This window comes from Toxotes jaculatrix, chromosome 5 (assembly GCF_017976425.1).
Source record: "Toxotes jaculatrix isolate fToxJac2 chromosome 5, fToxJac2.pri, whole genome shotgun sequence".
NCBI classification, from domain to species: domain Eukaryota; kingdom Metazoa; phylum Chordata; class Actinopteri; family Toxotidae; genus Toxotes; species Toxotes jaculatrix.
In genome coordinates this window covers 26,160,959-26,187,110 of record NC_054398.1, presented here as the reverse complement: position 1 = coordinate 26,187,110, position 26,152 = coordinate 26,160,959, and the positions used below count along the sequence as shown (strand labels likewise).

Sequence of the window (26,152 nt, the reverse complement as noted above, 5' to 3'; positions counted from 1 at the left end):
CTGAAATTTTTTAGGTTTAAATACAACTAGTTTGCAAAAAGCATGTAGATTTTGAAGGAAACAAAATGATGAGAGGGATACATTTTCTTGCAACATAATGATGAATTGTTGTAAATTAACCACAAAAATTGTTTGTTGAAAATGCTCTCACAAAAAGTTCACTTGTTTTCTGCCAAAATATCCGATCCTGCAGAACGTCATCTGCTCAAATCCACAATCTTTCCCCAACCTTAACCAAACGGGTTTTGTTGCCTGAATCTAAGCAGTCAGGATGTGAACCCTGGACTCTGGTCTGGTCCATCATCCTGAACACCTTCCTGCATCTCCAGCTCTTTGTAGTGCTTCATAATGGGGAAATCAATGCTTCTATACTGCTACTATAGAAATCTAATTTCTAAAAGACAGGATTTGAGTCAAATTCCCATCAGTCTGCGAATTTGTTTATTAATCTACCTGTTTATTTAAACCTACCCATGCTGTGCACGTCACATGTGATCCTGGAACTGAATTTACAAATGTATATTTCAGACTTAAAAACTGAAGCCTACAAATGCAGCTCTGAAAATGAAAGCTTTCAACACAGACCTTTCAGACAACACCACAAGACTACAAGTGTGTGATATAATGATATAATATTCCACAGAGAAGGTCTGACCAGTGGAAAACCCCATGTCAATTCCAAAAACAAAGCCAGTATGACAGGAGCTGAGGACAGTCAGATCCGGTCCAAAATAGACCCGAGGATAATTAGAGGGGTCGTGGGTTCACAGTCCAACCAGGCACTGGATTTGTTGTGACTGGCTCACTGACCACAAGAAAGGATACGCACGAAAAAGCTGGAAATAACAAACTGACACTAATGAAAGAAAATAATAACAACAAAAGCAATGAGGTGTGGAGGTCAGAGCAAGTGATTTCTGACAGTGAATCAGAGCACGGGCCGATGTGAGGCACATGTTGTCGGCACGAAACAAAAACAGAGGACAAAGTAAGATGTAGACACGGTTTGGTTCATGATGAAGAGAGCGGCATCCGGATGATCTGAGCGGGGGAGTTAAAGAAGCTTCCAGGAACACTGGCCCGGTGTTCCCAGATACACACAAACGTGTGAACTGAGAAGTGAACAACATCACTGTGAGCAGGACAACGCTCCATCAATTATTTACATCGTACATCTTTTATCCCAAGTGTTTTACAAGGTGCCTGTTTTTTCGCTTAAACAAACACAGACACGCACACACAGCAGCGTAGGTGGATATAATTTAGACCCAAACTGATTCTGAATCCTGGATTTTGTAGAAATTTGTCTTGTAGTTGGTCTGATGGATGGACATTGTCCTCTTTAGGTCCTGCCCCTAATGGGACATAAAGACAGACCAGCTGCAGGATCAGCTGTGAGATGAAGGCCGCTGGTCAAGGTCTGGTTCTTCATCAGAAACTACTTCTGTCAGACTCTCTCACATTTTACTTACTGATGCTTGTTTCCACTGAGCCCATCTCTGAGGTTTAAACCAGACCCTCCACACTCGGACGGGACGGGACTGAACGATGATGATAAGCTGCTTGGTTTTTAGCAACAGTCCCTGTATTTAATCCTAAATTTACAGATTTGAGTAGGTAGTCGCGCCAAACTTAACATTCCTACGGAGCGTCTTCCATGTTGAACACAGCACGTGTGTTGCTCATGGTCAGTAAGTTGGCATCGATGCAGACTCACTGCTGAAGGCTTTTATAACTCACTTCCACCCCCCGCTTTCACTCCATGTGAACATGCAAACGGAGCGGAAGTGGGTGGTTTGAAAAAGGGCTACGCAGTTCAAAAGCTTTGACAGTATTTGTACATTTTACTTCCAGGTTGTTGAAACTCTGCCTCGTCCAGCCCTAGGTAATGTCACAGCTGCAGTTAGTCAGCAAATCAGAGCAGAGAGAGAGACCTGATACTCCATTAATCTACCTGTTCAACCTGAATGGATCCGACAGCAGCAGCTCTTCTTCGCCGCCCTAACAGGAAGCACGTGTCGCTCTGAAACACAGCAGAGCGAGGCCTCTGAGTTTTATTGAACCAGCCTCCTGAATCGATTGTTTCCGGGGACCTTGGCGGACGGCGTGGGCTGTTAGAGCTGCAGCCCGGCAGCTCCATCCATTCATCTGTGCGATAATGCCTCTAAACACACACAGTCACATTCACTCTGCTCCTTTCTCTGGATGCAGACATCTTCAGCTTTACAGCCTCCGTTAGCTGCACGGTTGTTCAGACACTTTCAGCCTCTCTGAGTTTTAGTCATTTTTGAGTCCATACCAAATTACCTAGGCGTTTTTGTCCGTCACACCCTTCAGATGTCTGGATCTCATGTACACGGTGAAAGCTTGTTTTTCCCTTCAAGCTCAAATGACCTGAAGAAAAGCTGATACCTGTGGAACTGTTCACAGGTCAAATTTTGTTTAGCAGTAAATCACAGTCAGCGATGTTGGTTTGCAGGGGATTTTATGATAGAAAATAAAAAACAAAAACCCTGAAATCAAGTTTCATCTTTTCAGAAAGTCGGGTCACCTTTAAACTGCTGCACCTGCACAATTCAACACCGTTTGTCAGAAAGTGTCACAGTAAGGAAACTCCTGATCAGAATTTCACTGAAAGTCACCAAACGTCGTCACATACTCGATAGATTTTGCACAGTCTCGTGTAAATGTGTAAATATACGTGTTATTAAAAGTTTAGAAGCTCAAAAACATTTTAACAAAATGAACGCTAAGCTTAACTGACTCTAAAGGGCAATCGGCAGATACACTCAAATATAACAACCACACCTCAGATGTTCAGATCACACAAATCTCCAGCTGTTTAAATTTTGGAAACATATTGACAGTATCTGTAATGACTGATCAAGTCCCCCAGTTTTGCTGAGAGCTTTTCGGTTCCCCACCTGCCACAGAGGCAGGGAAATGAAAAAATCAAAACAAAGCTTTTCTCTTCCTGTGTACTCATCATGGGGCCTGATGAAAACCACGTTTATCCAGGGAATCTCTGCTGTTACTCAGCCTGGTGAAGACAGTTTGGTCGGTAGCTGTTGTCCCAGCTCATCTGTCACTGGATTAAACTTTTCAACTATTCCGCAAATAATCTAGATCAAAAACAGAGCAAGAGGAGATCTGCAGGCAAACAACGGAGATCAGTGATTGGCTGTTAACAAGCACGTTCGTGTTTCTGTTCAGCTGATGACTTGATATCGGAGTTTACATATTAGACATATGACCTGGTGAGATTTAAAGCTGCCCTGGTGGCCAAGTGGTTACGGCACCAAGAACTGGTTTGTGGTTGGAGATAAGATAGATATCCATCTGAAGAAAGAGAACATGTTCCTCAGGTTCACACAGTACAGTAACAACCAGCTCAGCTCTCTCTGCTCGTTTCCTATGGTTGTTTAAAAAAAAAGCTGCATATTTTAAGTGAAGTCACAGCAGGAGATGAGCTCTTCACATATTCATCACTTTACTCACCTACAGTACCTCCCCCTCCTCCTCCACTCATCTGACTGTAAAGGGTTTCTATTCCTGCGGCTCCACGGGGTCAGCCATGCTGCACCACCCCCCCCCCCCCCCCCCCCACTTAAAAACAACAAGCTTTATCGCCTCTTAGTAAGCATCTGCTGTCTAAATGAATCATGGGGGAGCCTCCCTGACACCCTCCCCTCCCCTCCCTCCCCTCGCTGGTCTCCCTTGCTCTGCTGATCGTGTTCAAACAGGACGTTACTACAAAGGCCTCGTGCAGATGGCTTTAGCCCAGCGAGCGCTAACATTAGCACAGGCGTCTCGATTAGCCTGCCGACGCTCCTCTAAAAATAAGCACACGAGCAAGGAGCACACGGCTGAGTTAGCGATTAGGCCCCCCGGCCGCCGCCGCCACCACAGAGTACCGCTTCGTTCTGGATTCGACGCATTTCATACATGGAATTATGGGTAACCCCGCTGCCCCATGTTCAGGGAAGTGAAGCATAAAATACAGAGAAGCAGCTCGAGTTTGATTTATGTCAACATTTGATGTATGTGAAGGTTCAACTGAGCATGCTGTTCACAGATTCACACAGGAAAGCCCCAAACACAGCATGACATGAGTGAGTGTGTGTGTGAGTGTGTGAGAGTGTGTGTCTGCCTTAAAAAAGCTAAATCAGGCACAAACCACACATGAGCCACACGCTGCTGAGCCCGGATTCATTGGTGATGCATGTGTGCAGCTGCAGTGCTCAGGAGCTGTAACCTGTTTCTTTTAAATAAAGGTTGGATGAATGTCAGGTACACTGGACGGCTGCCGGGTAGAAATATGTGATATGAGTGTGAAGACGGCCTTCGTGAAGAAGAGAGCAGTGAAACTTCCCCGGGTTAAATAACAGAGGAAGAGAAGAAAGGTCGGGTCCAAACCTTGCATCTGCCTCACCCGCCCTTCATCAGCGTCTCTCCTCTCTCTGCTCACATATACAGTCATTCAATGCAGCTGAATTTCCAATGAAGCTACATGTTTTTCTGTCTGTTGTCAAACAGTGAACAGGTATGAAACAGTGACTTCAACTCTGCCCATTAAATCAACATGTTAACCAGCAGTTACTTCCAAGCTGCTGCTCTGCTAAAGTCCTGATTTTATAACCACACCCCCCCTCCCACCAGGTAACACCCACCTGCAGGCCAAACTGCAGCCTCACACAGTGCTCATGTTACAGTGCTGTGTGACTGTTACACATACCAGAAACTGTGCCTTTATTTGCCGTGTTCTCTGACCATTTTTAAACCTATAAAATTTTACATCACTGATTTCCATTCATTTATGTTGCATTACCAAACAACATTAAAGCATCTCTGACAGGACTAAAGCAGACTGGATGTTTGGGACCCACCCAAACTGATCAAACTGGTCCTCACAAAGACAGACGTACAGGAGCAAAGACACACACACGCACACACACTGTTTCCTGAATCTGCCTTTTCTGTCCCAAATTCCTCCTCTGAGCTTTAATCTGAAAGATGACAGGCTTATCTTCCTGTTTGTGGCACGTTTCCTGTTTCTGTCCTTGTTTTCTTAAATCTGCAGAACGAGGAAACAGACTGTTTAATGTTTAAAGACCACGACGTGCAGCCCTGAACCCCGCTTTAACTGAGCACAGATTTACTGTTCCAGCCCTGTGGGTGGAAATCACTGCTGAATCAATGTTTAATGCCTCTCCTCCTCCTCCTCCTGCAGATCTCATTACATTACAGTTGTTTAAATCAGTCTGATGAAGCCTCATAACCTGCTTCTGATGGAGGATTTTGTCCTGTGTCTCTGCAGTGGTGTCATGTTAGGAAGGGAGATCTCTTCACAGTCAGGACAGCAGCAATGATCACGGTTACCGTTGTGACTGCATTGCATTGTAGTGTGGCTGATGTCGACAGCAGGTACTGACAAAGAGGACACAGTGGAAAAGACCAAAGAGAAAGTAAAGAGCAATTAAAAAGTTTGTTCTGTTTAAATCTCAGCAGACTGTTGGTTCACTGAGACTCCATCATGTTGTTATAATGTTATAATGTCTTTCACTGTCTCCATCATTTGTTATGAATTATTCGCTGAGTTTAATTAGAGAATTGGAGATTTACGGAGGAGTCTGAGTTATATTAATGTGACTGTGTTGTGTATTTAAAAAGGTGAAGACTGACAAACACGTTCGCCTTGAACAAGAAGAGTCACGTTTGGCTCCAGCCTTCAGCATCATTGAAGGACCCGGAGACTGTGACTGGAACGTGTGTTTTTATTTTCCACTTTAAATGAGAGGAATTCTCTTCGCTGAGTGGAGAAAAGAAAGTCAGCCGTGGAAATAAACGGCAGCATTCAGAAGGCAGAGAGGGAAAATGAGTTTTTCAAAGCTTCTGTGATTCAACCAGAGAGAGAGAGCAAGAGAGAGAGCAAGAGAGAGAGAGAGAGAGAGAGAGAGAGAGAGAGAGAGAGAGAGAGAGAGAGAGAGAGAGAGAGAGAGGGTTCATCTCACATGTTCAAAGGACAGGACACGAGCAGGAGCAGACGTTCATCCACGGCAGTTAAACACTGATTGCTGAATCAGATTTTTACCCACACAGCACTGAGATCAGTGGGTCATGTTATCGTTATGACAGTCACTGATCACACTGTGTTAATATTTGTGTTGTTTATGTGTTGGCAACAACATGATCTCAGAACTGAAGTTGTTGGTAAAAATCTTTCTTCATCCAAAACACCCTGGTTATGCTATCACACACACAGTCCTGTTTTCTATGATTATGTCCTGAGTGAGTCATGATGGGCCCAAACCTGTTCGGAGTCTGAGTGCAATACTTTTATTTACCCAAATAATTAAATATGGATCTGACACTGAATTAAGACAAACACTCGGTCCACTTGTATCCAATCTGTAAAATGAACATCTCAGCATATATGAGGTGGAGTATGAGGTTTAATATTCTACAGCTGTGAGTGTAAAGTGTTGTGATTATTAAAGTTGTGTAAGAAGCAGGTGGATCATCAGACGGCAGCTGCTCCCACCAAGCAGAGAATAATGAATCTGAAACCGGAGGAAACAAAACTCCATGACCATGTTTGGTGTTTAATGATGAGTGGGAGATCCCACCGTGACGGTGTCAGCAGCCACACTTCCTGCTGACAAAGGCGTCCATCTGCTGGGACGGAGGTCGGGGATGGAAGAGGGAAGGTGGGGGAGTGGGCGGGGTCAACCACAACAAGGAGGAAGCTCGGACTTTGATGATGAGGAAGAGAAGCAGATGAAGAGGAGGAAGATGTGATGAATGAAGAAAGGGTTAAGGGAACAATGAGCCGTCCTGTTGATGAGATGGATGGAAAACAGCTGTGCTGACAAAAAAAGTCGCTGATGAAGGTGGAGGTGACTAATAATAATCTCATCCTCTTTCACGTATTCCTCCTGTACTTTCATCTCTTTTCCACCTCAGTGCTTCACTGTCACGCTTGTCATATCAGCCAGACTCTGAGAAACTTCACGACGACTCCAGCCAATCGATTAAAACGTCGGCTCGCAGCTCAAATAACCAGAAATTCAAACAAATATCTGTGTGAGACTCTAAACTAACTTCAGAGACAATCAATTCCCTCATTTTTAAGGTTCTGATTACATTCACACCTGAAGATCTGTTCTGTTGGCCGCCAAGCAGAACCACGTTACATTTGGTGGTTCCTACTTCCTGTTGTCCTCATAGATTTTTTTGTTTGTGAAAACAGTTAGTTAGTGACAACATTCCTGATAGAATGGAAAAAAAGCTGACATTTCTACCATGTTTGTGCCTCTGTAACTTTGGTTCAGTGTCTTTTCTGCTCATTCTGATTTTTTATTTGCTAAATTTTAAGAGCTAAGAGCAACAACGTGCATTCAAGTCTCACCTTTACCTGTAAAACTCATGTTTTAGTGACTTCACCGGCATCTAACATCATCTGTGATGTGAAAACATCAATATCCACTCAGTCAGGCAAATAAAAGGTTTGTGTCCTTGTCACAGTTTGGTGATAAAATCTTACTGAAGTGTAAAATGTTTTGCCTGAGCGGCTCCTGACAGGAAGAAGCAGTGTCAGTCTGCTCTGGTTCAGGAGCAGTTTAGCAGTTTGAGCACCGGCGCTGAGGACATCAGAGCAGAGACCAGAAAGAGGAGCAAAGAGACGTCCACACACATCACTGCTCTGCTCGTCTTTTCTTTTCTGTGACACTGAGGGAGAATCGAGTAACTCTGAGCAGACTCGATGTGCGAGACCTAATTCTTAAATCCATTTTTGTTCTCAGCTCAGCATTCTTCCTTTCCCTCGTGTGAATGTGAAGACTAAAAGGTAAGGTCACCTCATCCCTCCATCCAATGAAAACGCCTCGTAATCAGCCCAGGAAAAGATGCAGTGTCACGGTTCTGATGAGGGTAATGAACATATGTGTGAGAGCGACGCTGCAGTTTGGAGGTCAGCTGCATTTTTCCAGGAAAATGTCAGAGGTAAATAATGATGACATGAACAGGAACAGTTACGCTAATTTAACCTGAAATGGAGGAATCGAGAACAACACTGGCCAAACAGACGCATTCAAATAAAAATGAACGAGCTGGAAAAGAGTCAAACTGTGATGAGGACACTGACAGTCACCCAGCAGCAGCTCTTACCGTTGAAGTTAACGGCGCGGATGTGGGCCAGCAGCTCTTTGCCGTCGATGTTGGCCATACGAGGACACAGCCCGGGGTAGCCGGCACAGAGCTCGCGGTGCATGTGGTGCAGAGCGTGGGCCATGGCGTACACGGCGTCCATCACGAACTGCACCTTCCCCTCCTGCTCGTAGGTGGAGTCGCGGCCGACTTTCTCCAACCCTGGAACAGAAAGAAGGAGCTGTCGGGTTAATAATCACTGAAATGATTAAACATATAGAACTCAGATTTAAAGTCCATTCAATCACCAAACTCCACAGAAATCTGAAAATGGACCTTCGGTCTGCTATGAAGTTTGTATTTGTAGGTAAATAAAGAGAAAAACATTATTAGAACTTCTTCTGACTCTTCTTTAATAATTGTTTCATATCATAGTTAATGATTGATGAAAATTGTGGGGTGTGAACTGAAGAATGAAAGAAACCATGAAACATTCAGAAGATAAAGCAGAAAGAACAGTGAGTTTTGTCTGAGTCCTTGCCGCTGGCCAGAAAGTAACTCACAAAGGATTGTGGGAACGTGAAATGAGACACTTTTCCTATAACTAACCCATTAGCCTAAAAAAATACATTTGGCTCCATCTCATTAGCTGTGGTTAAATAACAGAGTTCAGGAGACATCGTCGTCTTTTATTTGAAAACTCTGTTAAGTCCTTCTGAAAATTTTCACTGAGTAATTACCGTTATTAGAGTCGTGGCGCTCTGCGATCCTGCCGCCGGCCGAAAAAAGCAAGCAGAGAGGAGAAAGAGAGGAGGAGAAAACTAACTGCCGGAGTGGTCACTCCATCAACAGACAAGACGTCTGTGAATTAATAGGAGCTTAGAAATGAAATCCAATTTAAATTTAATAGTAGGCGGGTGGCGCGGGATCTGTGCGAGGGGAGACATTTGCTTCGGCAGTAAAGACTGATTACACGTCGACAGTAATGAATGAGCCTCGGACGGCGAGCGGAGAGCAGAGGATGTCAAACGGCAGAGGCAGAGAGGAGATGTACGGCCAACCTGCAGATGATCGCTGCTCGCTGCAGATGATCAGTGTCTCTTCATTATTTAAAAGACATATATGTTTGATCCTGGAAATTCAAATGGTGCCTGAATGCAGGAGATTATTTGTAGTCTGATAAAAATGAAAAAAGTGTCTGTTACAGATCCTGCAGTAATTCTTTAAAGCCGTCATAATCACAAAGTAAATGTGGTATCTTGTAGGGATGAACCTACAGAAAAATAAATGATAAATGAATAATAAAAAGCAGCTCCGCTCGGCTTTACTGAGTTTTTATCGTGAATTTTAGCTCATTGTTCAGCTGCAAAGAGCCTTTAGCAGCTGAGGAGCCAGATGTTTCCCTCAGGAGTTGGTGGTGACCAAAAACAGAGCTAAAAGAGAGGGAACACTGGACTTAGATTCATCAGGTGGACACTAGAAACACTAGAATAGAGGTCATGGGGTCAGTACAATCAAACTTGTTCATCCTCTGAGGATCATGACTATTTCCTGTAGCCTGACCTGCAGCTGCTGAGATGTTTTTGCTCTGGAACAAACAGTTCCTGAGTGACTGACACTGAAACTCTGGCGGGATGAGAAGAAAACACCATTTTCCTTTCACAACATGCAGAAACCGTTTCAACCTACTGCCTCATTTGCACAGAATCCCTGTTATTTAGCAGCCTGCCGCTCCGAAGATGTTATTAACTGAAACAAACACCTCGTGAATTTCTCGCACCATAAACTTCACGAATGAAAATGGAAGTGAGCGGCGTGTTTGGCCAGGTGCCGACAGGCCACAGTGTCATCCGCCTCCCTGTTCGCTAAAGAGCCGTGATGCCTGATGACGATGATGATGATGGTGATGATGGCGATGATGATAATGAACACCAACACTGATTGAGGGTAGGCAGCACGCTCGACACACTGCTTCATCACAGCTTCTGGCATTTCAATTACACATTGCTCGCAAGGCAAATTTAATTCCTCCTTAACAGGATGGACGTGTTTCTGCCCCCACCCCACCTCCCCCACCCCTCCCTCCCTCCCTCCCCTCTCTCTTGCAGGCATTCTTCTCTTTCAATTAGATTTGGAAATTAGATAAACAGCAAACTAATTACAGAGGTTAGTGTTGACTGGCTGTGGCGTCTCAAACGCCTGAATATATTCACATTAACAGACATTAATATTATTAATTATTACATTAATTTTATTGGCTCTGTTTATCAGTAACATCAGTCTGTCAGGTTCATCAGCAGAGGATTAATAATGATGTTTCCTCTGATTCAGAGGGAACATGACAGAACATGAAAATGAAGACATGACAGGCTCGACTCAGAGCTGCTCAGACATTCATGAATTCATCCTGTGTCCACAGAAGAACTGAGCGTTGCTCTTTATGATAAAAACATTATTCATTTTCTGCCCATCTTTGTCAAGAGCCACTTTTCACAGCGCCGAGTCTAACTTCAAGTCCCAGGTCAAGACCAACAAGTCCAGAGTCAAGTCCCAAGTCAAAACAGGAGAATGCCAAGTCAGGACTGGTAAGTTCAGAAACCAGTACCAAGTCAAGTCCCAGTTCAAGACCAACAAGTCTTAAATAAAGACCAACAAGTTCTAAGTTAAGACAGGTAAGTCCTGATTGGTAAATCCCAAGCCAAGTCCCTCATCCAGACTGTAAGTCCAGAGTCTGGGTCAAGAGCAACAAGTCCCAAGTCAAGACAAACAAGTCACTGTTGTCCTTCAAGGCTCATTGTTTGAACTGACTGCTCACAAAGAGCTTTAGACCAGATCAGTTTGTGTTCTGTCTGGCTGGAAGGTGACAAAATGTAAAAACCAGCCATTCTTTCCATCAGAGCCCTTCACAGTGTTGTCATCAGTGGGAAGCAGAATGAAAGCTGCTCACTGTCATTTTCTCCTCTTCAGAGAAAAGTGTTGACAAAAAACAAAAAAAATCCTGAGTGCTGCTGAACACTAAACAGCTGCTCGATCTCTGATATGGAAGCAGCTTTTGCCCTTCAGAGATCGTTTTCAAACAGGAGGAGGAAAAAGACGCCGGGCCTCTCTCGACATCACTTCTTCATCTGCCGATGTTCCAAACCAAACAAGCTGCGGCACAAAGTAAAACATGCATGAAAGGAAACACAAAGGGGTGTTCAAATGCAAATCTGGTTTTCATCTCCACTCAGCGTGATTCAAGGAAATCTGCAGCACAAGAGGAACAATGTTGTAAAAAGGTGAGAAAACAATGAGGCTCTTAACTCCGCAAACACACCGTTCAGCAAAGCAGAATCAAATATTCATGTTCTCTGCTGAAACTGTGTTTGTGGAGTCTCCAGGTGGAAGAGTGAAAAACAAGGTTTTCCCCTGAATAATAGAAACTCTTCATCCTCCACAACATTTAAATCCTGATGCAGCGGGGAACACTTACACTGCAAATACAGTTCAAAGTGGAAACAACTGAAATGTGTATTCCAGCGCCTGAAACAAACACCTGAGGGTCGAGCTCGTAGAATCTCACGACTACGATCTTTAAAAACTCAGAATCACATTTGTTTTTGCACTGGAGTCCAGCCAAGAACCAACGAGCTTCCTGTTCCCACAGTGGAGCAGCGATTTTAAACACCACATTTATTTCCAGACTGATTCTTTTTTCTTTTTTTTACATTAATTTATGCATTAAAACCCATTCTCTTGTCTCATTTTAGTTTAATTTAATTTCTATATTGCATTTGTATCCAAAAATCAAAGTAGGAGAGAAGGGATATTATCCTATACACCTTCTGAGTAGCCCAACAAAAGCCTGTAAATATAAAAGGAAAACAGAGCGACGAAGCCTGGTGAAATCTAACCACACGTTTGTTTCAAACGCTCCTGATGTTGGTCACGTGGCTGTTTTGCCCTGAGTTGGTGCAAACAACAAAGGTGTCTCCTTTATCCAAACAAGCCTCTGTGTCAGCGGCTGCTGCTCCAACACAAACAAACACAACACCAATTATAGATCACAGTCAATGAACGGCTGACAGAGAATCCATACACTGGAGGCTGCACAGATCAGGGACAACTCTGAGACACGAGGGTTCAGATGTCCAGCTTCAGACGGGAAGAGCTCGACCGTAAAGACGATCTGATGCAGTTCTTATTTTTTTACTCCCCCTTATGGTTAATCCATTAGAAATCCTTAATACTCTATATTAAAATCTACTTATCTACATAAACCAAAATATCAACCTGAACATTAAATAATGATTAAATCATTTTTCTGATATTTTAAATTGACGTGTAAATTCAGGGGAAAGTCAAAAAAAACTACTAGAAAAAAAAAATCCATGTATTTTCTAATATATTCTCATCTGAGCGTTCAGGAAGGGGGAGGTGCTGGAGGTAGATGTTATTGGGGGCATGTGGGACGTGGGGGGGGGGGGGGGGGGGGGTGATTACAGTTTTAGATCCCTTTTTAAAAGCACCACACTTGATCTGGCAGGAAATGAGGAGTTAAGAGGCAGCGGCGGCGGCAGTGAGTGCTGTGGACGTATGCCAGCTTACTGGCTGAGCGATGGGTGATGGAACGTCACCCTCAGACCTCGGGCCACCGTGTCTCATGGATATTTAATTATCCTAATTAATTACAATTAATGAGCGGGCCTCACCCAGTGTTCTGTGCAGGGACCGAACTGAGCGTGCTCTAATCTCAATCAGCTCCTGAGCCTGCTACTTCTTCTCTGCTCGAGGGTTTGAAGCCTTGTGGCTGCAAGGACGTTCAGGACAGGTTTATACACAAACATACTCTGTGCAGGACAAGACAACTGCATCTACATTCAACTCCAAACATTTATATTCAACTAATCTGCAAATAAGTTAAATGTCACCCACACTACATTTTTACCAACATATTAAGAACCTGTTTTAATAATGACATGTTGCATAACGTTACAGAACTTAGCTACACAAAGTATTTAGTTTGTTTTCCTACAGTTAATATGTTTATGTTTGGACACACACAGCACTTGGTGGTTAAATGCATTTAGCTGCTCCTCAGTCTCATAATGGTGAGAAAACCCTGGGTCTTATTAAACCAACTCTTCCTTTAACTGTCCAACATTCCACCAAAAAGCAACGATAAGAGAAAAGTTCAAGACACGTGTTTGAAAACATGAAAGTGTGAATGTATTTCATCTACAAGTCAAAAATAACACACTCACAGATCTGCATGAATCTGGAGTTGGAGGTCTGAGGAGTCTCTAACATGCTGAGCACTAAACTCCAGCTGTGAGACAGAAATCAGTCTGAACAGGATCAATTTATTGAAACTGTCGACTGATTTGGTGAAGCTGTTTTTCTTTTTCCTGTCTGTCGAAGTGAATCGGTACGACCACAGAGATCAGATCGTTCAGCCCCTGACGAGCAGCTGCAGGCTGCTCTGAGATAAATGTTCAGTCTGACAGCAGAGACAGAAACGGAGGACTGTCTTCACAGAGACGGTGAAGAGAAGGAGACGGGGAATGAGGGAGAGGGACGTGAAGCAAACGTCCACATTTGCATCTGTTATACTGCTGGTTTAAAAAACTTTCTCTCACTCACTCACTCACACACACTCACACACTCACACACACTCACACACACACACACCTACAGCCTTTCAACACTCTGAGCATCTCTGAAGGAAAGATACCACAGACAAACACACAAACACACACACACACGTGGATGCTGACCTGCTGACTCAGCTGTTTGTCTCTTGTGTGATGACTCTGCTGCAGCTTCAAAACTCAATCTGGAGCCTTTAACACAATCATGTGAGGGCTGCGTCCTGACAGCAGCAGACTGATCAAAGCCGTCCACTGAGCTCAGGTAAAGACTCGCAGTGTTATCAGAGCAGCAGCTGGGACACGGCAGCTATTCTCAGAGCGCTGACGCCGTTGTTCTGCTGTTTCACTTCTGTCTGCAGCTGGCAGGAGGCTGACGTTCGCCCACATTTACCCAACACCTTCCACAAATCCCATTTCGCGTGTCGGACATGTTTGTAAAGGATTTGGACCTGAGTGGCCCTCTGTTCCACAGAGAAAGTCCTCCCGAATCAGGCAGGATTACATGCCGGTGCGGGGACTCTGCAGTCAGCACAGAGAGACTCAGCAGATGAGAGCCGGACGTGATCAGAGAGCAGAAGGACAATTTAGTTCAGTTCAGATTCAGAAGCTTCTAATTTACATCTGTATGAGAGCTGATGGATAAGTTTGTGGCCAAAGACAGAAGGAGCCACTTTTAGAAAACCTGCCACATTTCATTTTTCTACACAGTTAGTCCAGCAGTCATGGAGCATATGGATCCCTTTTTTGTATAAGTCTGGGTCTTGGACCTCCAGGAAGTGGTCCAAAGCAGCAGCAAACACTGAGCTCCTCCTTCATCTTGGGGAACAGGTTTTGGTCTAAGGGGTCACATCAGGTCAAATCAGGCTGAGGACTTCCTCAGGTGATCAGCCCTCGAGATGTTTGTTTTTTAGGGATGGATGATCTCCAATCATGAGATTAACTGGAAAAATACATAATTTACATATGAATTCATTTTCTGTTCAGCCCGGTTCTTTTCTTTTTTTTTCTTTTCTTTCTTTTTTTTTTTTTTTTGTTTGTTTTTTTGGCAGGGCCTTCGGCATTGGGCATCTGGACTGGTCTCATTAATATTCATGAGCACGCCACTCAGGACTAGTTTGACCACAGAGGTGAACCAGTTCAGCTTCACCAGTCCAACAACCAAATGTTCATGTACAGCCAGTGGCCCCGGAGTCCTCTGGGCTAATCCTCTGATGCGTTTGTCGCTGTTGGGGCTGCTTGGCTGTTGTGAAACTGGAACATTTGGCCTGGCACCAGTCAGCTCCAGTTGGGTAAAATGGGCAGACCAAGAGCACAACTGGTCGCTGGGAGTGTACTTGGCTAAATGTGGACTTTGAACTGGGACAGCACTTCGGCTGTGACTGGTGATGTTTCACAAGAACCAGCGAACGGATGAGACAATGATCACAGTCCAAAGGTTTACCACACGTTCTGTAAAACATACTGAAGTTTTAAATGTTTTCTTTGTTTTTAGATTGTTTTTGGCGGATGCTTGTAAGGGGATAGATTTCAGTGTCTTCTGGCTGAATCCACTCAATCTTTAAAAACTGGAAAATCCTAAATCCTGAGCTGAAAGCGCCGCCCACTTCTCCTACAGCTGATTGGAGTTTAACTCTCATTTGACACTGATGAATTATCTCCTGTATTTTATGGTGATTAGAAACACTCGTTCACATTCATTGCTACACTCAACATGATTGAATGAATACTGGATTAATTACCGACCGAGACTGTCAGATGCTTTGTGCTGTAGGGTCGAGAGCTGGGGTCCCCCGAAATGATTATCCGGCGTGTTAATTGGCAGCCGGCGCCGGTCAGAAATCCAGCTCATGAATATAAATGGAGGAGAGGTTGAGCGCTGGAGCAGCCCAAGGAAAAAACAGACTCTGTTATCCCTCCAACACGGAGCAGATCCTGGAAAACTGTGATGAAATAACAAACCAACAGTCTCTCAGGCTCTGTGGATTTTCATCCCTGTAAATGCAGGTGATCTAGGAATCGAGATGAGGCCATATTCATGTCTTTTTCTTCTAGGTTTATCAGTCTGGTCTTTGTCTTGGTCACATCCGGTTCTGAACATGTCTACAAATATCAATCCAAAACCATGTTTGCTACTGTGCAGTTATAAAACCTTCCACTCCTCTGGTTTCAGGATTTCCTCCACATTTTGGAACCTGGGCTGCAGGGATTCGCTCCCATTCAGCTGATGCTGGGTGATCAGGGTCTGGGTTGTAGGGACAAAGATGTTCAAATGCTTGTGTGTCCCCTCCTTCTGTTTCCTGACTCAGGAGCAGGAGGTGACATCAGGGAAACCACCTACACCTCAGCGTGTTTAAAGTGGCTTCATTTCTAATCTCTCTCCTCTCTTCTTCCCAGCTTCTATCAGTCCGTTTGGTTAAGGCTTTGCGTTTTGTTTGCACACATCTCTCACGACACTCATCCGTCCTTCACAAAATGTGACAGTTCTCATATAAATTTTTCTGTTTGAGAGAAGCTCCTGGCTCCAATCCACTGAGACGTTCTGTATAACAAAGTAAATAAATGCTGATTTACCACGTTCGGTTTGTTGACTGCTCCTCCCTCAGTGTCCAGAATAATTTATCTACAACGCTGCTCAGTGTGCCGCAGCATATTTATACAGAATAATTACACAAAACTTTTTACAAGAGTGCAAACAGCAAACTGTTTTCTGAGCAGAGAAAACACACAACGCTCCATCCACCAATGACACAGCTCAACCTTATTTTCATCATGCTGGTGCAATCGGACACCTCCTTCCCTTTGAATGAATAAAAACAGACCTGGATCTGATTAGACTGTGTTCATGACAGATACATATATTAGCAGCTCCTGTTCATTCCACAGAGAAAAGTGTGAAAAGACGGAAGGAAGAAAAATGTACTAGACAGCAAAATCATAATTTAATCTCATTACTTAAAACCTCTTTGTCAGAACAAGGAGCTTTCAGAAACAACACAGTCTGATTTTTGCATATTTTCCTTCTGGAGTGGAATAAATGTGGAGGCTGCAGAGGATGCAAAGTAAAAACTATGATGTATGAGAAGCTGCTAAAGTGCTTCTTGTTTATGCTTCTTTGTAAATTGAATCCACCACATTTCAGACAGAGAGATTTCAGCTTTTACTCCACTGCATTTATCTGATAGCTGTAATTACCAGTTAGAGCAGTTAGAATTAGCTCAGCTACAACATTAACTTATGCTTACCTGTTAAAATGATCTCATATTATAACACTAACATGGTCCATTGTGCCTAACAAGTACTTTTCATACTTGAGGTACATTTTGCTGATAATACTTTGACTGAAGTACAGTTCTGAATAAAGGACCTTCATTTGTATTAGGGTATTTTTACACTTTAAGCCCAGGATCTGAGTACCAGAGTACCACAGTAAAGCCACCGCTGGCGTGTACCTGTCTCCCATCAGCAGCTCAAACCAGCAGCTGCAGCGACAGAGCAGAAGCTCCACTCACTGAATCTGCAGCACAGAAAGAAAACATGTCACTGCTGCCTGAAATCTGCCCGAGCCTCCTCAGTAAACAGCTGAGTCGGGAACAAAGACTTTAACCTAATCATGCTTTTGTAGCTTTGGGTCTTTTGTCTGCAGGGGGGGCCAGAGAAGAGGAACACATCAGACTTCCATGATGTGGTTTTGGTCGATGGGGTGGGATCAGAGGTGTGTGTGTGTGCTTGAGTTTCTGAGGAGTCGAGTTAAGTCAGTTTATTCAGAGACTGTCCCCACAAATCAGCCTGGGACTGATTCAGCTGGACCACAGAGGGAGAGAAGGTACGATAAGGAGAGGAGGAGGGAGTGTAAGGAAGAAGGAGGTGGAGAAGGAAAGGGAGTAGAGGGGAAGGAAAGAAGGAGATAGAGGAGATGATAATGAAAAAGAGAATGAAGTAAAGAGGCAAAGGGAAAGGAGGGAATAAGGAATAAGTGGAGGAAAAAATAAATCTGCAGTAAAGGGAGGAAAGAGGCAAAACAGGAAGGGAGGAGGTGGAGAAGCAAAGGGAGAAGAAGGGATGAAAAGAAGCGGGCAAGCAGGACCTGATGAAGGACAGAAGGAGGCAATAAAGAGAGACCTCAGTAGAGAAAAATAGGAGGTAGAGAAAAGTTTTTGCGGCTGTGGAACAAATCCTAAAATCCACCTGTGATTCTCACCTGTGCACTTCTTGGGGCTGCCCGGTCTCTTGCCGTGCATCCCCAGCTTACAGCCGAAGTTCTCCTCCCAGAACTCGGCGAACCAGACGTTCCTGCGGTTGTTGGACAGAGAGCGGCTCTTGAAGTAACGATCGAACGCTGCCGAAAGAGGAAAAAAATGTCAGAACAGTCACCGCCTGCTTCGAAAATATCAGAAACAGGGTCATGGTTGGGCTGTTCGGACCCCGTTTTTCCCGCCTCACCGTCCACAGACGCCCTCTTGGGGAGGATGGTGACGGCGCCCTCAGCCACCCGCTCCTGCTGGACCACCGGAGAGATCTTAGAGCCCCAGCTGTCAGAGCCCACCCACAGGAAGTGACCTGTCAGGTTGTTACGTTTCGCCGCATCCAGGATTCGCCTGTACAAAACAATATCAGACCCAAAATTTCAAAACGAGATGATTAAAGTTATCAGATGGCGGACACGAATATGTCTATGGCACAGACGTGGACTCAGAGCCATCGTGAGCCTCATCCACTGCATGTTTCATTTCCAACATGATTCATACAACAAACATTATCAGCCTGGTCCTTCAGAGTCTCGCCTGTCTCCTCTTCTCTCTGTGAGGTCTCAGGATGAGTGATTTCTCTCTGTGTGTAATTCAGAGCTGCAGATTAACATCAGCTGTTACACTGATCGAGTGTGTGTGTGTGTGTGTGTATGTGTGTGTGTGTGTGTGTGTGTGTGATGCTCTCAGTTCACTCAGATAATTGGAAGGTTGTTATCTTAATCTGCACTCTGGATGAAGTGATTAAATACACTGAGAACATACAGATACAGAATGTGTGTGTGTTTATACTCGAGCCCCACAGCAAAAGTGTGTGTGTGTGTGTGTGCGTGTGTGCGTGTGTGAATCCTACGTTATATTTGGAGACCTCTTTCAGATGCGCGGGGCTGGGAGCTGATTTCACTGCGTTGTCATTCAGAAAACAATCAACTGATTATTTTCGGTTTTTATTTTCTTCATGTGGATTTTCATCAGTTGTGTGAGGACTTATTTTAAAAAAGCTTTGGGTCTCTTTTGGTGAAAATGATTGAAAATGATGTGAAATTTCAGGATAAACCTACGGGGGCAGAATGAATGACCCCAATTTTCCATCCATCTGCCCTTTTTCCACCGACTGTGGAAACTTATTCTTCGGTCATTACCTGAGGCTAATGACCACAGATGAAAGATGAAATGTAAAAAGGTTGGTACATGGACAGGATCACATTCAGGATCAGCTCCATCTTCACCACAGCAGCCATCGCTGTTGGCACTGCAGTAATCCAGCTGCTCCTCTCTCAAAAAACTCTAAATTGTTTTGATGTGTGTGTGTGTGTGTGTGTGTTTGTACCGTATGTCGTCCTCGTTGGCAAACATGATGACAGCGCGAGCGTTGGGCGTCTCCAGCAGACGGAGGACGATCTTGTCGAACTCACCGGGTCTTGGCTCCCGAGGAATCTTCAGAGACTGAGCGAGACAGACCCCACCTGAGGGGGAGGGACAGAGACAGAGACAGAGAGACAGATTTTCAATCACATGTGGCAGGACCAGCCAGTGATGGATTATTTCGTCATAAAGTCTGAAATTCTAGCTAAGACTGAAAAACATCACAGAAAACATGTTGGACATCAACCAATCAGAACTCACGATCAGAGGTGATGGCTATGTGGACATTCAGACCAAAAACAGTTCAAACAGTGCAGAGGCCATCGCTCAGAGGACGGGGTGTGTCTCTTTACAATTAGACTCAGTTTCACCTGTTCACACTCACAGCTGCCGTGAGGACTGCCCAACAGGAACAACACAGGGTTCCTGCCCAAGTTTCTGGATCAAGGACACTTTAATCTGTAAATCTGCTGATGAAGACGCTCCGAAGACAGTTATTATTTCCTCCGTGTGCCTCATTATGTCTCCGCTGTAATGTTCTAATTAACTTAATTGTTTGTGCTGTTTTTATCTTCACTCTGCCGCTGTGACGTTTCACCACAGGGATCATTAAACTTTCATCTGCAGCCACTGAAAGGTCAGGAGGTTTATTCATGCTGCCACACACTAAACACTGTCACATTACCGCTAACATCTCAGCGAGCGGAGCGCTCCGGTGGGATTCCTTCACGCCGCATCGTCGAGGAAAAATGGAATGTTCACAAAAAGAATCTGTTTAAGCACAAACTGAGTCTGATTCTATTTTTCCTTAATAAACAAAGAGAAAAAGAAATAGACTCTTGAGTTTAGCTCTTTCCAAAGACACGTCTTTTTGATCTGCTTTATTCTGCCCTGTCAGGCTTACAAGGCAGATGATGAGGAAGAAGAAGATGAAAAGGAGAAAAAGGGGAGGGAAGGAAAAAGGAGGAGCAGCGAGAGGATGATGAGAGAGATGAGAAGAAAGAGGAGGAAGCCAATAAAATGATAGAAAATATGAACGAGGAAGAAGAATGAAGTGAATTATCTGTCGATTTACGCAATAAAATCATGGCGAGGCGCTGATCAGGGCAACGGTACGAAACCACCTCTGAAGCTCTGAGTGTTCCCAGGAAAACAGTGGCCTCAACATGGAAGAAGTCTGGATCCACCAGGACTCATCCGGTCAAACTGAGGAACCAGGAAGCACGTTGGTCTCATCTCATGGCCTTCAGCAACTTCTGTAAGTTGATCAGTTGTCCAGGTTTAAAAGGAATAAAAGCAGCTTTGATTTTTCAGCCGCAGAGAAAGTTGCCATAAAAGGAGACAAGGTCTTCATATGACAACAACAGTTTCATTTGATCTAATCTAACTCATGTCCTTTAATGTTATGACTGCTTGTTCCATGTCCTTCTCTCTGCTGCTGCAGTCAGCTGACTTCCCTTCAGGGCTCAGCGCTAAAAGTTGATGTTTCCTCTTCGTCTCGTCCTCGTCACATCATTAAACTCTCTGCTCCGTCCCCGCTGAAGACTCCGCTGCTAAAAACACACTTGAAGTTTGTGATATTGTTCCTGCGGCGTTGCCCCTGGGACAGACAAACGAGAGCAGTGGTGGAGTTTTGAAGGCGAACTTCGAGAGTCTGACATGAAATGAAACCAAGTACAGCAGAGGCTGCAGTAGAACCGTCCCTCAGACTGTAAGCTGTTCCAACTTAATTGGCTCTGGTGAGGATTATTTATTTATTTATTTCTGGTTTGACCAGAAAGATGGGCACAGGAAATCTCGAGGGAAAAAGAAAGACAGTCGCAGCTGAAAATAATCACCTCTGGTTAGTCTGACCTGGATTGTTTAAACAGCGGAGACGTCTGAGACATTTTTTTTTAAAGGAGGTAGAACTGGGGTTGTAGAGGTGAAGATTACTGCAGCAAAGAGATAAAACAGGAAATATACTTCCTAACAAAACTGAACATATATCTGACTTTAAGTGTTGGATATTCATAGAAAGCCAAGCTGAAAGATAATCCTGATACATCTACATCAAACACCCATAAGTGAAGGATGCTGTAAAAACACTTAAAAATGTCCTTATATCTGTTTATGGCAGCCGATCCAATAGCTGCTGAGACGTTTCACTCTTAACTGTCTACCTCATGGTGGCGCTAGTGAGGGGATCACCACAGTTACTAAGATTCATCTCCCGTTTACCACCAAACTGAACTCAAATCCATCTTATAATTGCTGAGATATGTTAGTCTGGACCAAAGCGGTGGACAGACAAACTGACACTGCCATCCACAAAGCCATGTCGCTAACATGTGGAAATATCAGTAGAAAAACAGACGTGGAATGAACAGGTTGGAAAAGATTGAAGTAGAGAAAAGAAATTCATTCTCATAGAAAATAAAAAACTCATTTCTGCCTTATTTTATGGAACTGTGATAATATTTCCAAGAAGTTTCCAACAAAGAACTATGGAAACTATAGGGAAAAAAATAAAATGATGGACCTGTACAATTAAGTGTTACCATCACTTCACTGCTGAAGCAGTGGTGTAGTAACAATACTGTATAATATAATAGAGAAATGTCATGAAGTTCACGTTTTATCTGTGTTAAAGAAAGAGGAGCTGTCTGCTCAGGCTGACCTCGGAGGCTGCAGGATGAAGGATGGAGATAAAAACATTTAAGACCCCGGTGCCATTATCATCAGCACGTCATCCACAGCGGCGCTGAGAGGCCGTCTACCGTTACTCCCTGAAGACACGGCTTCATTCAGACGCTTTCAGAGAAAAAAAACGATTCCATTCTGAGCTCATTCCTGGATTACACAGGTCCATCAGGGCATCAGAGCTGCCGCAGCTCTCTCTCTTGTACGGGCTCTTTTTTCAGTGGCGGTTAGGGATCGTATATTTGAAGGTCAGGCTGCTGAGAGTGTGACAGTGACACGATCACCTCACACCTCAGTGAGAAGATGTTTCTATTCTTCATTCAACTTCAGTCCTGTTTTCTTGAGACCTGAAGGGAGTTTTAAATAAAACGTGAAAGCTTGCTGCCGTCAATTAAAAAAAATACTGAAAGCCACTGGCTGGCCTGTCAACAGGTGCACGTACCATGAAACAGCTGCAGACACTCGGAGACATGCAACAAAAAAAACACACTGACACGTTTCTCTCTGAGGTTCGCTCGAATGAGTTCTCCAAGTAAGATTCACAGAACCCCCTTAGCTGCACACTCTTGTCATAAATTGTTCATTTCAGCCTGATGAACAGCATCTGTTCGTGGGGAAGTGCATATTCGTGAGATTTGATCATTAGTCCAAACAATGCCCACAAATTGCTCCATAAGGCAACCTGTTCTGCTCCATTTGAGAAAATCAGCTCACAGAAACTCAGGCTTTAAACAGAGTCAGTGGCAGGGACACAAAAATACTAGAAATATATAAACACAGCGGCCAGCGTCGATCATCAGTGCAGAGCTGCATCGTGACAGAAGTGAATGGTTTAAAAACCAGTTCATGACTTGAATGGGAGGTGGTCAAGGATAAAGGATAAATAACGCATTCATTTGGACTGAAGAGAAAACGTTTGTGCTCCTGGATACACAATGGCTGCAGAAAATGACACCACACACTATTCGTTATTTACGCGACACTGGACTGAATAACAGACGAGTAAGCGCTGAATCAAAAGAGGACTCACGGGCTGAAGAAGTTTGGATTTTGAAGAGCTTTTAAAGAAGAAAAAGTGAAAACTCTGATCCGTCCCCTGACCTGACTCCAACAGAACATCTTTGGAGTATTTTAAAGCAAAAAAAGAAAAAAAAAATCAAATCTCCAGCAAAGAGCAGCTGAAAAGAATCCTCTGTGAAGAATGAAAGAACATCTCTCCACAGATTTGTGCAAGACTGGTATCATCCACGCCCAGGAGGATCGGATCTGTCATCAAAAATAATGCAAAATATCACAAAATAAAAGAATGGAAGCTCACAGATGAAGGATGCACCAACTGGCTCTTTAATATGGACCTTTCATCAGTTCATTCATGAATTACTCAGATATTTCTGTTGTTCACGTGAATTGGCTTCACTCTTCCTGGGCTTTGTCTACAAACAAATAAAATCCTGTTAAACTTACAGGTATCTACTTAACGTTTCAGTGACACTGACCGGGGGTGATCCTCTCCTGTGTGACCTGACCGGGGGTGTTTGTGTTGTGCTTCCTTCATGTTTAAACTACATCCATTTGTCCTGTGCAGTGTCTGACAGCAGATCCACAGCTGAAGTTTTAATTTGAGAGAACTGCGTCTCTGTGCCGCTGCAGATCTTATTTGTATGCAAATATGAGACACAGTGTACAGAGTGTGAGATGCTGTTCACTTCAGGGTGAGCTGTTCATATTTAAACCTGACGTGTTTAGATGAAGACGCTAACACGTGGTAACATTAGGTGTTCATCATGTGCTGAAATAAAGCCTCGGGGAGACTTTAGAAACACGTTGCTGTTATTGCTAGAAATGAAAATGAGCTGTGATTTCATGTTTTTGCTCCTCAAAAACGGTTTTCAAGTCATTAGGCTTCATTCTGTGGGAACTGTGAAGGTCAAAATTTCAGCTTTAATCATCAAATAATAGTTGAGATGTTTCAGATGTTTGCACCAAAGAGTTGGACCAACCAACAAACTGACGTCACCATCTTGAGAGCCACAGTCAGGGTAAAAAAAAAAAAAAAAAAAAAAATTCACACGATGCAGGAAATTTGTATTCCATCAAATCGTGTCCAAACTGAAATTCAGATGTGGAAATGCTCCATGCTTGTGTGCATGAGGAGACGCACAGGAACGATTTCAAACAGGGGACAAAAGTGTTTGTCTCAGAACTGTTTGGATTGTCTCACAGAAAGACTCCTACAGTTATTTATATTCTGCAAAGGACTATAAGGTGTCTCTGTCGATACACAGCTCAGTTGTGTTATTGCATCATGTATGATTGACAGTTACACTGTGTAGTACAGCAGGCATCTAACCCCCCTTTAACATCTGTCAGCGATTTGTCTGTCAAACAAAACTGATGATTTTCCCTCTAAAAAACACAGAAAGCTGTGATTCTCCTGCCGCTCTGTGAAGTCGAAGGGCTGAAAAACTTTAACCCCTTTACAATGTTTACAGCAAACATTGTTCAAACAGGAGGAAAGCGCACATTTATTGTCCTCTGTGTCCTGCCTCCTTCAGTTTTACTATAACTGCTGAAACCTTTTAAATTTCCCTGAATTGTTTTGTCACAAACCCATAAAACATAAACTATCACATCAATAAAACTCACAAAAATCACTATAAAGAACATTAAACATTAAGTGTAACCATCCACAACATCAGTGGTGACAGAGTATATCACCCCCCCGGCATTAGCACCTTCCCTCTTTAGATTCCAGCTGTTGTGTTTAATCTAATAACACATTGGACTCTCTTTATCAGTAATGGTTTTATAAGAATGGAGACATTTCACATTAACTTTATCTTCAGTGATCTCCGTGATGATGAACAGGAGGAGGCTCTGCCCGACCTTCACTCTCCTGAATCCCATTTAATTCAATGAACCTCCCGAGCTGATTTTATCTCTCAGCACAACAGAGCAAACCGACTACAATCCCCTCGCACTCTAATCACAACAGAAAGTTTTTTTTGATTAGTGGAATACACAGCCAGCACCCTGGGACTTTTATCTCTTCCAAACAATTTTACTTCTGTCTGCATCTCCTAAACCTTTCAGCTTTTCCTTTTTTTTTACCCTTTGTTGCCTACATACAGGCTTCACATCAGGACTGTGTTGGTGAAAATCAGTTCATATTCATCAGTTCAGCCTAAACACAGAACGTGTGCACAGCTGACAAAACTCCAACCCTGACAAAAGACAGAACAAGTTTTCATTTTGGACGATTCTGTGAAGTCTTTATTAAATTCATTGATATTTTACGTCCAATCTGATCTCCACATCTGGACGTTGTCTAGCTTGTATCATCTATCTCTAGTGTAAATACAATCTGAACAGTGTGGCCTGAAACACAACCTCCTCCTGCTAACTTTAGTGAGCCCATAAAAACCTAGACGTAGCAGCAGCTCTGAGTCTTCACAAAAAAAATTAAATAATAATAATAGTGACACCCCCCCCTCCGCACTGCTTCCCTTGACCTGGGGCAGACCACGTCAGCCTGCCCTGCCAAACTAATCTGCATATTAATGTTAGTTATAAACATGAAGTGCAACTGCAAAGGCCTGCGGATCAGACGTTATTATCCAGACCATGTTAACACCACACGTAAATGGGGCTTTACTTTCTAAGTGCCAATGCAGCTGATGTGTTTCAGAATCATCCAATATGAACGTGATTCCTGGACAGTAATCGAGCCAGCCAGCGACGGGTAAACCCACAGAGAGCTCAGCCAGTGGTGCAGGCCGAGGGTTTGTAATGAAAAACTGTGAACTATAATATTTGCTTTGCTATCATTATTATGTATCAATAATTACTGTTAATATCAATTGTCTTTGCTGCACAGCTACTGTGTGTAGATTTTTCTAACACTGCATCATTAGTTCTCTTCTCACATTCATAATTGCACCGTGTATGATAATAGTCACACTTATCTGTACGAAGGAGGCAAAAGAGAGTGTGACAAACCAGGAGAGGCTCTCAGGAGCCTCCTGAAGTAGCTGCCGCAAACAAATGAGGAAATAATAAAGATGGACACACACAACTTGATTATAA

General features: G+C 43.6%; 1 protein-coding gene across 1 annotated transcript in view; it reads right to left on the bottom strand.

Moving 5' to 3' along the window:
* The window catches only part of LOC121181908 (metabotropic glutamate receptor 8-like), an 84,200-nt gene that overhangs the window by 18,866 nt on the left and 39,182 nt on the right, over positions 1-26,152 (bottom strand). The window contains exons 3-6 of the mRNA XM_041038135.1: positions 19,350-19,485; positions 18,216-18,370; positions 17,974-18,111; positions 8,167-8,367 (exon numbers count right to left, since the gene is read on the bottom strand). Coding sequence (XP_040894069.1) covers positions 8,167-8,367; positions 17,974-18,111; positions 18,216-18,370; positions 19,350-19,485 — 630 coding nt within the window. The remainder of the gene's footprint in view (positions 1-8,166; positions 8,368-17,973; positions 18,112-18,215; positions 18,371-19,349; positions 19,486-26,152) is intronic.